Genomic DNA, 15,709 nt, shown 5'->3' on the forward strand with positions numbered 1-15,709 from the left:
TACCTAATTGTAACTTGACTAGAAGTGCAAGAGTAGGATAGGATTGACTTGAATAATTAAAAAATTAAAAGACAAAATATGTTTCAGTATAGAGTATAAGGTGCAAAGTGACCAATTTTGCAAAGTGACCTATTTAAATTCACCAAGGATCCTCTAGAGTGAAATTTTCCTAAAGTTTCCTAGAGTGATATATTGTGTGGTTGAGATTTACTGGTAAGTCACATCAGAAAAATTGATGTGACTTGCCAGTAAATCTCAACCATACACTGTAACACTTTAGGAAACTTTAGGAAAAAATCACTCTAGAGGATCCTTGCTCATTTAAATTATCATTGTTGACCATTACCTACCCACTAAAAATGGTTGAACAAAGGCCTTCCAGTGCAAGTGGTGTAAGATGCCATAAACCAAATCAGCCACCGAAAAATAGAAAAACAGAGGAAAAAAAGCACAGCTGAACTGGGGTAAACAAAAATAATTTCTAAAATTTTAGTGTTTAGCTCAATAGAATAAATATTTGGTTCGTCAAAAAAAATATTGAAAAATGCAATACAACTAGAATCATTATTGATCATTCTAGAAGAAAAATCATTTCATAAAAAAAAAAAACTAAAAATAATCATTGGATTTCACTTTCATTCCAGTGTAAAGAGTCTTGTGTTCGACTTTTTGCTTCCCGAAGTGCTTGTTTTTATCCTACTAAATGTGTAGGATCCCACCCATGAGAAATGCAAGCAATCAAGAAAATTATACCTTTGACCCTAAACAAAGACTGATTGAACAAACTTTTGGAACAACGAGTGACCATCCTATAGTTATTTTACTAATTTATATGTCAAACTCACTCATCAAGAAATCACTTCCTCACAACCAACCATAGCTATGGCTGTTTTCAACTCATGGAACTCCCCCCTCCGATCACATACTTTCCTTTGTTCTCTTTTCTTCTTCTACTTTGTGATCACCCTTTACTACTTCCCTCTTCATGCAAATGCACTGAGCTTCAACCTCACCAATATTGATCCAACGGTTAAAAATATCGTCATAGAAGGAGATGCTTATGTTTCCAACAAAGGCATCCAAATCATCCCTGTAAACGAATTGTGGAAAGCTGGTCGAGCCACATATAAAGATCCTCTTCACCTTTGGGATAAAGCTTCTGGAAAACTTACTGATTTCCACACCTATTTATTGTTTGTCATTAACTCAGAAGGGAACTCGAGTTTTGCAGACGGGTTTGCATTCTCCCTCGTTCCCAATGATTTCACTCCGATGAACGCATTTGGTGCTGCCATGGGTCTTCCAATCTTGTCAATCTACCCCCCCAAACAGACTCCATTTGTTGCTGTGGAGTTTGATACCTTTCAGAATGTGGATTGGGACCCACTCAACATCACACCGGTGACTCATGTAGGTATCAGTATCAACTCTCTCAAATCGAATGTTACTGCAATATGGCACAATAACATAACACATGGAAAAGATAATGAAGCTTGGATAAGTTATAATTCCAAATCCAAAACTTTGAGGGTTGTTTTCACTGGATATATAAATAATAAGAGAATTGAAAGTTCCCTTAGTTATCAAGTTGATCTCAGGAAATACTTACCAGAATGGGTTACAGTTGGCGTCTCAGCTGCGACAGGAGATTGTTTTGAGAAACATATTGTTAAATCATGGTCGTTCGATTCAAGTTTGTAAATTGATGTGCCAGCCAATCCCAGTCCTGCTCCCGACCCCGGCCCGAGTCGCTGAGTGAAACCAAATCTCAATACCAGCCCCAGTCTGAGTCCCAATGCAGTCATGACTTGGGTGTTTCAAGTTTTCAATGTCTCTTCTACAATAAAATCCTCTGCAACTTCCAATTATTCTGCATCACTTTTATATGCATGAATAAGTTGATTAGTAAGGTTATGGTTAATGTATAAGAGCATCTCCAACCCACTAGGCATATGATGCTTGTTAGTCAAAATGCCTAATGTGACTCACTTTTTTCAACTCCAATGCACTAGGCATATGCTTAGGCATTTTGGCTCAGCTCACATTCACTAGCTACATGTAGCTAGCCTTCAAGGCTAGGCAAAATGTATTTAATCATTAAGATTATTTCCCTCCATCTTTGTTGCTGACGTGGCATTCTATAAAATTAATAGTATTTGGATGAATAGCTAAAATAAAGAGCATGGTTGGGGCAGAAACATGAAATCGTTGATAGGCAAAATAAAATGTATACTTTATAGTAATATTTAGATAGGTAAAATGCCTACTACCATTGGAGATGCTCTAAGTTGATTAAAACATTTCCAGTACAATATTTTAATACGTGTGTAAGAGGGGCTAATTTGAGCCCACTAAATTATTTAGGCCCAATAGCCCAAGATTAGTGGGCCCGAATTTATCGCAAGTCCAAGACTGGCGAGACCAGATTTATCACCATCAAACGGGATAAATGGCTCTAAGCCTCGAAAGGGTTCGGATCCACGAACCTAGAGACTTACTTGGCCCCGGACTCGAAAGGGTATTAAGCAAGCCTAGAGATCCGAGGCACTCGGACTCGAAAGGGTTCGGATCCACGAACCTAGAGGTCCGAAACATTTGGCTTCGAACGGATTCAGACACAATCTAGAAGTCGCTCCGTTAATGAGTCCCAGAACACTTGCGGGCTCGGAGCTTTCCGGGATCTACGTACCAGAACTATGGGCGTAATGGAGTCCGAACAAAGGACCCGATCCTGAGGACGGTGAGTGGAGATAAATTCACTCTTCGGTTAAACTAGCCTATACCCGGGTCGAGGTGGCACGACCCCGGGGGGTCCATGAGACTCGGCAATATTTTGCGGCAGGGCGTCCTCTGGGACTACCCCTGACCCTTTGGGATGATTGGGGATCATTGGTTAGGTATAGCTAAGAAGAAGGGTTCGCCGAGGGATTGATCTCCTCTTCGGGGTTTTCTCATCCTCGGAGAAGTCACCTCCTCGGAGAAGTCACCTCCTCGGACAAGGTGGTTAGAGAGAATATCTCCCATGTGCCTTGCACATGGGCTCCATCCTACATCATGAGGTGCCTATAAATAGCACCCACCCATAGCTTTACAAGGGATGGATTTTGGAGATTTTTAACTCTTGGGAAAGAACTAATTTCCCTTCTCCATTATCAACCTTGAGAGTGAAAGTGGGAGATCCATGGGAGAGCCTTGCCATTATTCTCTCTCTAGCCATTTTGCCTTCTTCTTCACCCAATCTCTTATCTCCATCATCTCCTTTGTTGTTGTGTTCCTAAGTTGAGATTATTGAAGAATCTAAGCCTCTCATCATATTCTAGAGAATTCGAAGTTGTTCTTCAAGGATCTTCGAAGATCTTCGAATTTTCCAACTCTTTTCTTGAACCCTCTCCTACATTTTGGCGACTCTGCTAGGGAGGCGGATTGGTTAATGGTCTCAACGAGATCTGGAATCCACACAACTCCAACAAGGATGGCGGGAGAAGATGAAGTTCACCAACAAGGATCCTCTAATGGTGGTGATGACAGGACCATGGCTCCAGATCAACCACTTTTGCTTGAAGCCATTCAAGGACTTCAAAATACTCAACAAGAGATTCTTACCACTCTTCAGAATCTTACTCACACCATGTTGGTGATGAGTTCTAACTTTGCATCGGCGCCGAACGGAAATCAAACTGGTGGTGGAGTTATTCCCGCCGGAGCGCAAAATCAAATCCAAGGAGAAGTAAGCCCCAATCAACCTGTGGCTCATGGCAACACAGCCACAGTAACACATGCTCAAACCACAGTAGGCAGCAGCAGTTTGCCCATGCCCGGTCTCCATGGCGTGCCAAGCCAAGATCCAATGGTGACTAGGGGAGTTTCTGGTGTAATGAATGGCGCTCCGGCGACTGTTGGTGTCCAGGAAAACATAAGGAGCATGATGGCGCAAAAGGGAGCTCTGCCCGTACCTAATCTTGTTACGCCACCAATAAATGTTACCCAAGCACCAAGCGGGCCTTCTTTGGTGCCGACAACAAATCTGCAAGCACAACCCGGTATAGCGGCGCCGTGCGGTGGACTCTATGGGCCTCAATTCAATATCCCATCACCAACTGGCTTGTCTATAGGCGCTGATGGCCAGTATCGTCAAATGTCCTCACCAATGATGAATTCGCAGCACCAGAATGGCCAAGACGCCCCTAGCTCAGTCTTCGGGTACATAAGCCAAGTCCCGGGAATACCACCATCAAACTCTCTCCCTCAACAGTTTCTCACTCTCGCCGATGTGCAGGCCATGTTCGATCTCGAACGGGGCAAAAGAACCTTACCCTCTTTGCCTGATCCAGACGTCAAGCCGCCTTACCCCATTGAGATGCTGAGCTATCCATACCCTGAGGGGTATACAGTGCCGAAGTTCATCAAGTTCGACGGCAAACAAGGAAATGCCCGAGAACATGTTGTGCGATTCATCGAGACTCTAGGTATTCATGGTTCAAACCACGTCCTCCGACTGAGAGAATTCTCTAAGTCCCTCACCGACCGAGCATATAGTTGGTATGTTAATTTGGCCCCAAACTCTGTCCGAAGTTGGGAGGAAATGGTTAACAAATTCCACTCCAAGTTCTTTCAAGTGGCGGAGAAGGTGACCACACTTACATTGTGTAAAGAGAAGCAACAAGAAAGTGAAGACATCCTTGACTACGTCAAAAGGTTTCAGGACAAGGTCGTGGATTGTCATGAAGCAGTTGAGGAGAGTTATCTGGTTCAAATTTGTCTAGAAGGGGCATTGAGCAGGTACAAAATGTTTCTAGTTAACCACAAGCTACCCACCTTCTCGGCATTAATAGAAGCAGCTCAGAACATTAGCATTCCTCAGGCTCAGGAGTCCGGATTTAAAGCCAGTTACAAGACTAGTTTCAAGTCATCTCGTGGACCTATCGTTGCTGCTGCCTCTGCCCCGGATACCCGAAATTCACAAGGAGGAGGTCATAGAGGCCAGAAAAGGAATGGGTGGCTGACGGAGAGCTAAAATTGCCTTATGTTGAAGAAATGCCATCAAAAAAGGACCGTGAGAGCCCTGAATTTTGTGTCTACCATCGTACATTGAAACATCCGACAGAGAAGTGTTGGACTCTCAGGAAAATCTTCAGAGATAAAATCGAGGCAGACGAATTGAGGTTCAAAAAGCGAGGGACTCAAGACATCCGAGAGCAACCATATCCTCAACACCGAGACAAGGGCAAGAATGTTGCTATGATAGCTTATGAAGGCCCAATGATCGAGGCTATCGCTAATCTCAATGACGATGACTGTTATCTGGACGACATCCTCGAGCCAGAGGGTGAGCAAGTTTACTATGGAAGTGCTCTCGATCCAGAGGGCAGAACATTTATGACTCATGGCGAAGATCCCTTTGATCCAGAAGGAGGAGAAGAGTACTACGGAAGAGGAGGACACCATGTTTATGTGGCATCTTATTTTGAAGAGACCGAGGAGATGGTTAACTACGAGCCTCCAAGAGTGGAAAAAGATTCGGATCACTATGCCAAAACCTTGCAAGACTGTGTAAAGTTCAAGCAGTTCTTTGACCAGCTTGGACTTTCCAGGGAGGCAAGAATAGAAATTACTAAGTCTATCATTAATATAGCCGAGGCACACCATGAGGAATGTATGTCGACTGAGGGATCTATCCCGAGGAAGGCAAAAGAGCAATCTAGTGCCATTACTTTCTCCGAGACTGATCGGAAGTATCCTTTTTCTCACAACCGCCCGCTTTATGTGACTGCTTTTATTAACGGGGTTGAGTTCAAAAGGGCCTTTCTAGATAGTGGAGCCTCTATCAACATTATGACTCGCGCTACTCTGGAAAAGGCCGGAATCTCCGAAGAGCGCATTGTGAAGCAGCCGATAGTCATCACTGGCTTCAGTGGAGAAAAGAGAGTTACTATCGGATGCGCAACAGTTGATTTAGCCGTCGGAGAGATTCGCTCGGCCACCAAGTTCCATATTATTGATTCTGATGCAAATTATCACATCATTCTAGGGAGGACCTGGATGCATAGATATGGGGCTGTACCATCAAGTTATCATCAGTGTGTTAAGGCTAAATGGAGAAAGAAGACGGTGACAATTCAGGCTACAGAAAGGCCTTTCGAGATCCATGAAGCTCATTATTCTGATGCCATCTACTTCACCGAACTGGCTGTCGAAGAAGTTCCCACCACCTCTAAGCCTCGAGGGGTCAAAATTCCTCGTTGGGAGGATATCAAAGATGACAAGGAGCCGATGGCAGAGTCAAGTAAGCGGGCAATGTCTAGAACAGAAAGTCCGCCTATTCCTCGGAAGGTGATGAAAGTTCGAGAAGGAGGCAAGATGGTGTACTATTTATGAAGGTGCGGGGAGTCGGTTTCTTCAGTCACCGACTCCGAGTCAAAAGAAGAGCCTCCTGACAATGATATAGTAATAAAGCCTGAAGTGGCTCCAGAATGTATGCAAGATGGGCCGAAGCCTCAGCCCGAACAACTTATTGAAATAGATCTGAGTGATGGACAAGATGCACCGAGGCCGATATTCGTAAGTTCGAGCCTTAGCCCAGAGAAGCGGGAACAGTTGTTAAAGTTGAAAAGCCGATACTCAGATGTGTTTGCTTGGTCATATAAGGAAATGCCCGGACTAGATCCTGACCTAGTCTCCCACTATCTTGATGTGTTCCCAAACTCCAAGCCAATTAAGCAAGCTGCTCGAAAATATCATCCAGATCTCGAAGAGAAGATTAAGAAAGAGATTGAAAAGCTTCAACAGGCTAGTTTCATCTGGCCAATACAGTACCCCACGTGGTTAGCAAACATCGTGCCAATAAAGAAGAAGAATGGCCAAATCAAAGTATGGGTAGACTTTCGAGATTTGAACAAATCTTGCCCGAAGGATGAATTCCCGCTTCCTCACATCGACACCCTCGTGGATACTACCTCGGGACACCAGATGTTCTCATTCATGGATGGATTCAGTGGATACAATCAGATTAAGATGGCTGAAGAGGACGCAGAAAAGACTGCTTTTAGAACACCTCTTGGAAACTTCTTCTATACAGTCATGCCTTTCGGACTCAAGAATGCCGGTACAACTTACCAAAGGGCTATGACTGCAATCTTTCATGGCATGATCCATCATGAGGTGGAAGATTATGTTGATGATCTAGTGGTGAAATCCAAGAAAAAAGAAGACCATCTCCGAAACCTTGAGAAGGAATTCAAGAGGTGCCAGAAATTCAAAATGAGGATGAATCCTCTCAAATGTGCTTTCGGGGTGACGGCCGGGAAGTTCCTCGGGTTTCTTGTACATAGGCATGGCATCGAGGCAGATGAAGACAAGGTCAAATCTATCAGAGCAATGCCTCCCCCGCATTCTCAGAAGGAGTTAAAGAAGTTCCTCGGGAAGGTGTCTTATATTCGGAGGTTTATCCCAGCACTTGCAGAGATCTCTGCCCATTTCGGTTCATTGTTAAAAGGAGATGCCAAGTTCGAGTGGAACCAGGAGCACCAAAAGGCCTTTGAGAGAATCAAGGCGGCCTTGACCTCGCCTCAGACCATGATAGCCCCGCAGCCCGGGGTGCCTCTAATGTTGTACTTAACTTCAACCCCCAAGTCCATAGGGGCATTAGTGGTCCAAGATGTAGATAGAGTAGAACGCCCGGTGTATTATATCAGCCGGAAGATTCGAGGAGCAGAAGTCCGATATACTCCGATAGAGAGACACTGCTTAGCTTTGGTATTCACCGCCCAAAAGCTCAGACATTACTTCTTAGCACATCAGATTCAGATTGTTACTAGGAGTGATCCAATCCAATACCTCATCAGCAGGCCTGCTATAACCGGGAAGGTGGCAAGATGGTTGTTAGCACTAGGTGAATTCGAGATCACATGTGTAGCCCCCAAGGCGATTAAAAGCCAAGCCTTAGCTGACCTCCTTGCTCAAATTCCAAGTGGTGACTATGAACCAGTGAATGAAGAAGTAAGAGGAGAGGTACATGCAGCTATGGCTTCCGAGGAAAGCTTTTGGACATTGAGCTTTGACGGAGCAGCAGCCGGAGGTAAAGGAGGAACCGGGATAGTCCTTACAAGCAAAAAATGGGGAAAAGTTATATTTGTCTTATAAACTGGATTTCCATTGTTCGAATAATGAAGCCGAGTATGAGGCTCTTATGTTAGGCTTGATAGCAGCTGAGAAGCACAGTATCAAGAAGATTCGGATTCGGGGGGACTCAAAGTTGATAGTGAAGCAAGTTTCAGGACAGTTCGTCTTAAAGGAGCCTGCCTTGGCCACATATCGAACAACAGTCCGAAGGCTTCTTGGCAAATTTCAGAAGGTCGAAATAGAGCATATGCCTTGTTCCGACAACAAGTTTTCAGACGCCCTCGCTACATTAAGGGCAGGGGTTGATATCCCAGAGGAGGAGGCGACAATTATTATCAAGAAGAGAATAGAGCCTTCGATAATACCTGAAGACAAAGGCCTTCCGGAGGACTGGAGAAGAGAAGTCCTCGAACAACTCAGAAGCAAAGTTGGAAAATTGACTATGGCCAAGCTTGCCCAATTCATAATTATTCAAGGTGAACTTTACTTTCGAGGAGGTACCGGATTCCTAGCCCGGTGTGTTGGCCAACAAGAAGCAAGTTTTCGACTACAACAGATTCATGAAAAATCCTGCGGGGATGGGGATATCAGTCTGTACAGAAAATCCAAAGACATGGCTATGATGGTATATGACGGCCACAACCCGAGCAGCTGGTGAAAACTTTCCAAATGATCTTGCAACTCCAGGGGCAAATGTCAACATTCCGTAAAAGAAGTCTACCTATGACATTTACAGTTTGCATTTACTGCATTGTGCATGAAGTTCTATCTTTCTTATGTTATGAAGAAATTTATTTCGTCCATATTATGTATCTCCATTAAAAGTTATTTTCTCTACATTGTATATCTTCATTGTGTTATGTTGCTTGAAACATTTTTCAATTTTTTTTGCCCCTCAAAGAAGAAAAAGGAATGGTAGACTCAGTTACCAACCTGAAGGGAGTTTTCTTGACACAGTAGAAGTATACTTCCACTCGGACCTCCGAAGAGCAGCCATGGCTTCCATCAATGCAAGCTTTGAGGGTTTTTCTTGCTGAAGTAGAGTGTGTTCTCCGCCTCAGACTTTCGAAGAACAGATCTTGCTTCCATCAGTGCGAGCTTCGAGGGATAGCCTTTGCTTCCATTAGCTGCCGAAGTAGAAGTGCGCATTCACTCGGACTTCCGAGAGACAGCCTTGTTTCTGCTCGAACTTCAGAGGGACAGCCTTGTTTCCGCTCGAACTTCTGAGGGACAACCTTGCTTCTGCTCGGACTTCTGGGAGACAATCTTTACTTCTATTGGTGCAAGCTTGGTAGACTCGGTTATCTTCCAGAGGAATTTTTCTTGTCAAAATAGGGTGTGTGCTACTTTCGGACTCCCGAGGGACAGTCTTGCTTCTGTTCAGACTTCCGAGGAAGAGCCCTTGCTCTCATTAGTGCAGGTTCTAAGGGCCCCGAGGTCATGAATTTCGCACAAAAATTTATTTGCCTGAAATAGTAAAGCCGACAAATGAGATGCGCAATGTTAATTTCATATCCAGATTCAAGCATTATCAGAATGGGGCAACATCAACAATAGTAATGAGCAACTTATGTTACAACAATTCTACTCGTCCGAGCAAGTTCGTGAAAATGCAGCAATCAATTATTGACAACAAGATTTATATACAATATGAAAGATTTATTTCCTCGGATTTCTTTTGCAACAACATTTATTTACTCTACAAATTTCAAGACGAGCAAGTCTAACAAAATTTTGAGTAGCAACACCAATCCTTCATTTTCCGCATTAATACTCTATCTATGTCAGATTTATCAACACAATGTCAAGTTTCAAAACATGAATTTCAGGACTACATTTATCATGCAAATCAAGATTCAATAGAGGCAATAGCTATTTCAAGACAACATTGCAGCATCAAAGTTCTATGCAAGTCGGGATCATCAATAGAAGCTCAAACCTCATGCAAAGGCAAAAAAAAAAATAATAATAATAATAAAAAAAATAAGGCACAGAATAAGAGTGCTTATTCTTCAACGTGCCCTACCGGTCGGATTTCATTCAAGCTTTATGATTGGAATCCTGCAGAATTTCCTAGACGACTTCGGCACCAAATATTTCAGTGGTTGGCCAGCATGCCTGTTGAGTTGGAGGGGTATATCCATCCTGGTTGTACAATCTTGACTCTGTTCATTTCAATGCCTAATTTTATGTGGTCTAAGTTACATGAAGACCCTGTTATATATATACATGACTTTGTTGATGCTCCCGGGAAGATGCTATATGGAAGACGATCTTTACTTGTTTATTTAAACGATGTGATTTTTTTTTTTTTTTTGTGTGTGTGATGAGAGATGGAACTTCTGTGATGCAAGTGAAGGTGTAGGAGCAGGCCCCAAAGCTTTGCTATGTTTATCCTACATGTTTTGAGGCTGGGAAGCCTATGGAGTTCATGGCTTGCGGAATTAATCTACTTCAACCCAAATTTTGGTTTCTTGTTTCTTTTGCTGGGAAGTGTTTGGCATATGATTATTGTGTTCCACCTCTCTATGGTGACACTGAAGGGGTCACGGCTAGTTTCAATCATCAGTTATTGAGGATATATATCCCTCATACTGAACCAGATTTCTTTTTTGGGCCTGCGTTTATTGAGGTTGAGAATGAGTCCGGCTTATCCAACTTCGTTCCCATTCTAATTGGGAACAAAGAAATTTGTTCTGAAATAAAGATTATGGAAGCATCACTCTGTTTGAAAGGATCAAAGTTCATGACTACTAGTTCTTCGTCTAATCCATGCGAATAAAATTTTACCCACAGAGCAGAGAAAGCAAGAGCAGATTCAAAGCAAAAATGAACAAGGAAACCGAGAAATGGTGCAAATCGGAGCCGGATAAGCCGCGGCTAGAGGCAGTGGCAAGGCCGCAAGTGTGAGACGCACGAGCACGGGCTGTAGATATGAAGCAAGCACACTCGAGGCCAACGACAAGCTGTGCAGTGCTAGGCAAGACCACACACGTCGCGTTGAGTGGGCGGACGTGTATGGTCAGTGTCGGACAATCCGAAGCCGGAGGCAGCAGGTGGTGTGCAAGCGACGGAGTAGTTGGACAGACCGACGCCGCGTTGAAAGGGCGGGCGTGGTCGGCGTTGGCCAGATCACGGCTGAAGACGGTGCCTGGAAATTGCGACGACGGCCGGCGTACTAACATCGGTGGTCTTCAGTAGTTGCAAAGCAAGCTGGTCACGATTTGGTTTGGCAGCGGAGGAACGTTGAAGAAGAAAGCTGGGTGATCTCAGTTTGGAGGGAAAGTGTGCTGAAATGGGTCCGTGGAGTTTGATCTCCTGCAAATAATATAAAAAAAATTCATTAGTGAGCAAACCCGAAGCAGAACAACTCGAAGAAGAAGAAGGAAAGCTGCTTGAAGAAGAAATGAAAAACTGGGTCTCTCAATATAGAGAGAGAGTAGGCTAAGAGAAGAAATTTGGGTGATTTCGGCGGCTGAGGCAAAAATAAGTTGTGAGATTTAGGGTTTTGGGCCATCTCTTTAAATAAAAAAATAAAAAAAAAAGGTGTGATATACGGAATATGGCTCATATATTCTGAATATATATATGCATATATATAAGAGGCCAACCTATTTCCAAGCCAAAAAAAAAAAAAAGAAAAAAAATTTTGATTTCTTATCTTAATTCTTATTTCTTTTACTTGGAGTAAAAAAAAATATATATATATATATATATATGCATAGTCCCAGAGGACGCCCTGGGTCAGGGGTAGTCCCAGAGGACGCCCTGCCGCAAAATATTGCCGAGTCTCATGGACCCCCCGGGGTCGTGCCACCTCGACCCGAGTATAGGCTAGTTTAACCGAAGAGTGAATTTATCTCCACTCACCGTCCTCAGGATCGGGTCCTTTGTTCGGACTCCATTACGCCCATAGTTCTGGTACGTAGATCCCGGAAAGCTCCGAGCCCGCAAGTGTTCTGGGACTCATTAACGGAGCGACTTCTAGATTGTGTCTGAATCCGTTCGAAGCCAAATGTTTCGGACCTCTAGGTTCGTGGATCCGAACCCTTTCGAGTCCGAGTGCCTCGGATCTCTAGGCTTGCTTAATACCCTTTCGAGTCCGGGGCCGAGTAAGTCTCTAGGTTCGTGCATCCGAACCCTTTCGAGGCTTAGAGCCATTTAGCCCGTTTGATGGTGATAAATCTGGTCTCGCCAGTCTTGGACTTGCGATAAATTCGGGCCCACTAATCTTGGGCTATTGGGCCTAAATAATTTAGTGGGCTCAAATTAGCCCCTCTTACAACGTGTAAGCCAGTTTTTGTTAGTACGGTATGTACTACAAATATGTATGCCAGTGTTTGTTTTGAATTTATCACCATAAACATTTTATATTTGTTCATGATTATGAAATGTTAAATACACTTACCAGCAATATGATGCTTCTTGTAATAACTATATAGATTGTGTATTTATCTAGAGAGGATTTTCCAGACTTCCCATGAGTACGACTCAAGTACGGGACATCATTTAGCGGTTGAGACATAACTAACACCAAATTTCTACAACTTGAACCACGTTCCTCGTAACCAAATTGGTGTTGATTATGTCTCAAAATTGATTGTGCTTAGGTGTTTAGCGCCTACACCTTTTGTCTCCTTTTAATTGATCGGTAAGCTAAGAAGCATGGACACGAACACGTGACGCAATACAGATATGACACGGACACGCCGACACGTTAATTTTCAAAAAATACAAGATACGACACGTGGGGGACACGCATGAAATATATAATTTTATATATTTATTATATGTTATATATATAAATATATTATTTAAAGATAATAAAAAATATAATATGACATTAATTCCTATAAATTTATATGGGTTTTGTTTTATTATTGTATTTTAAGTTATTTTGTTCAAACTTATAATTAGTTTCACTTGTGTCTAATCGATAGACATGTGTGTTTAAGTGATTGACACGTGTATCAAGTGTCCAAAGAGTGTCTGGGTCTTTTAAAAAAATTTAAAAAATAAGACACGTTTTGAAGAGTGTCAGACTTGTGTCCTAAGAGTGCCCGATGAGTGTCGGTGTCCGACATGGACACGACACGGATACGTCACCTTCTTCGAAGTGTCCATGCTTCTTAGTCAGTAAGTCTGAAATTTCCTTTTGGGCCCCTCATATTGGGCCTCGCTGTTAGTTTGGGCCTTTTGTATTTGACATCAAAATTTGAAGGCCCAAGGCACAAGGGCCTTAGGCCTATTTTGGCAATAAATTAAAAAAAAAAAAGTCACATTTTTTTTTCCCCTGCATTTGTTTGTCTTGAGTGATTTTTTATTAAAATTTTTTATTTTTCTAGTCTGTTTTGTCGAGACGAATCTAAAAAGTAATTTTTTTTTTTTTGAATTTCAAAAAAAAAAAAACACTGAAGACAAAAATAAGCCAAAAAAGATTGCTTCTTTTGGCTTATTTTTGTCTTTTCTAGATTTTTTTTTTTTTTGGATAGTTTACAAAAAAACACTAAAACTTTTTTAATTTTTTTTTTTGAAAAATCATTAAAGATGAAAATAAGCCAAAAAGTCATTTCCCAAAACATTCCTTTTATATTGTCTGTACTCAGGGCCGGGCCTGACTACCGATATAAGAAACAAGTTATACCACTAGTCCTTATAATTTTTTTTAATTTTTTTTTTATCCTTTTAGTTTTAAGGACTCGAGGCAAAATTTTATCATTAACTAATGAATAGATTTAAATGAATTGAGAGAGTGAAAGACAAGATCAGATCCCACACTACTCATTTGAAGACATAATGACATTGCCCCATACTTGTTCCGATCTGACTTTTGCTAAGAGTGCACAAAATTTTAAATTCTTACTTAAGCCCATACCAAATTAAATATATACTGCTCAAATCGAAAAAAAAAAAAATTTGAAGATTCGAATTACTCCCGTTAAGCTACGGCTGCACAACTGTGATTGGTAGTGACATCAATTTATTTATTTTATTTTATTTTTAAGGTACATCGGAAAGGAAGTGATTGGTAGTGACATCACGGCCGGTTTCGTAACCGAAGCTTATCAATTAGAAGCTCAATTTTTTTCTTCCTCTGGTCAACAATAAGAAGATATATAGTAATAATAATTTGTTGAGCTAATGTCAAGTATAAAAATTTAGGGTTAGGATTATCTCGGGTTGAGATCTTAACATGACATAATTTGATTGGTTTATAGGGCTTATATGGGTTCTATTTTTGATGATCTGAACTATTTATTTGTGGAATTTACAATGTATATTATTCATAAAAAAACTAGTTTGATTCAATAATTATAACTTTTTTAATTTATTACATTTATGTCTGAAAAAATGGACGACAAATATACTTTTGAAATAGAACGTTCATTTTTTTAGGAATAAATGTGATAAAATAAAACTGTTATGATTATCAGATCGCCCTAAAACTTTTCATAAATATTACACATTGCGGACCCTACAAAATGAACGGTTCAGATTATCGAAACGAGACATGTGTTGGGCCCTATGAGCCCCTTAAGTTTTGTCATGTTGAGATCCTAACATGAGAAACCCAACCAAAAAATTTAAATATTCATTTCAATTGTAAACATTTGTAATTGACCCGATGAGTTTTAATTTTATTTTTTTTTAAGAAGAGATGATTTCAAATTTGATTTTCTTTTTGAAGTATTTCTCCAAGATTGCTTCAAAAAAAATATGAAAAGCCATAATCAAAATTCTAATTTTATCCCAAATTACCACAAATCAAAATTCCTAATTATAGCACATCAGAATTATCAATTTTAGCACAAATCACCACAATTCACAACTTGGACACATTATTATATGTAGAACACAACATATTCTTAGTTCAATAACTCGAAAGTGTCACAAAATAATTCTTCTAGTGACATTTTTTAATCTTGTAACGTTTTCAACAAGTGTCATTGATACACATGCCATGGTAGTTCTGTTGGCACTTCGGTGACACTTTTAAGTGCTACTACAACACGAATGCTAAAGATTTTTAATGACACTTCAAGGGCTACAATTTTTTTTTTTTTTTAATTTGTCTAATATTAGTAACTCCAAATTGAAACCTGGCCAAATATCCAAATATCCATTAATTTCACAAAAGAACACATAAAGACCCCCCAAAAAAAAAAATATATATATATATATATATATAGGGTCCAAATTTTATTAGAGAATGTATTGGGTCAAGTTGTAAATAACAAAATCTTATCAATTTGATTTCCAGTGCAACACATGGACCCACACTACATAAGTACTTGTGATGATTGCTGGTGTGGGAGCATGATTTTTTCCATTGAGTTTGCTCTGTGGTGTTCCTTTGTACTCGGTTCATATTTAATTTGGTTAGTTTTTCGCCACTAGCTGTCATTTCTTGGTGCTTGCATATGATTTGTGTGTGTTGATCATGTCCCAAGCTGTCATTTCTTGGTGCTTGCATATGATTTGTGTGTGTTCATGTCCCAACCTAGTTGTGATATGTTAACTTCACCATGATGCTATTCTGCATCTTGGTGTTTTTATTGATTTAATCTTTGCAAATTATATTAATAAAATT

The 15,709-nt window shown here is 41.1% G+C and overlaps 1 protein-coding gene, 1 long non-coding RNA gene and 1 pseudogene across 3 annotated transcripts; 2 read left to right on the forward strand and 1 right to left on the reverse strand.

Annotated features, from left to right (window-relative positions):
- Nucleotides 1-603: 603 nt before the first annotated feature.
- On the reverse strand, nucleotides 604-1,748 carry LOC114276894 (uncharacterized). The gene is made up of 2 exons (XR_003634407.2): nucleotides 1,610-1,748; nucleotides 604-1,447 (listed from the first exon to the last, which is right to left on the reverse strand). It is a non-coding gene; the product is annotated as an uncharacterized LOC114276894 (long non-coding RNA).
- LOC145804833 (lectin 9-like) lies at nucleotides 883-1,868 on the forward strand. The gene is made up of 2 exons (XM_082900026.1): nucleotides 883-1,410; nucleotides 1,599-1,868. The coding sequence occupies exons 1-2, from the start codon at nucleotides 883-885 to the stop codon at nucleotides 1,656-1,658; spliced, it is 588 nt and encodes a 195-aa protein (XP_082756152.1). The 3' UTR covers nucleotides 1,659-1,868.
- Nucleotides 1,869-6,910: 5,042 nt separating this feature from the next.
- Nucleotides 6,911-11,641, forward strand: LOC145804832 (squamosa promoter-binding-like protein 7 pseudogene; annotated as a pseudogene). The gene has a single exon (XR_014347358.1). The product of XR_014347358.1 is annotated as a squamosa promoter-binding-like protein 7 pseudogene (transcript).
- The last annotated feature ends 4,068 nt before the right edge of the window (nucleotides 11,642-15,709 follow it).

This window comes from Camellia sinensis, chromosome 12 (genome assembly GCF_055761805.1).
Source record: "Camellia sinensis isolate YWXY chromosome 12, ASM5576180v1, whole genome shotgun sequence".
NCBI classification, from domain to species: Eukaryota; Viridiplantae; Streptophyta; class Magnoliopsida; order Ericales; family Theaceae; genus Camellia; species Camellia sinensis.

Coding starts and splice junctions, on each gene's coding strand:
- LOC145804833 (XM_082900026.1), top strand. CDS start 883: ATGGCTGTTTTCAACTCATGGAACTCCCCCCTCCGATCACATACTTTC. Junction 1,411..1,598: donor ACATCACACCGGTGACTCAT/GTAGGTATCAGT, acceptor AGTTGATCTCAG/GAAATACTTACCAGAATGGG.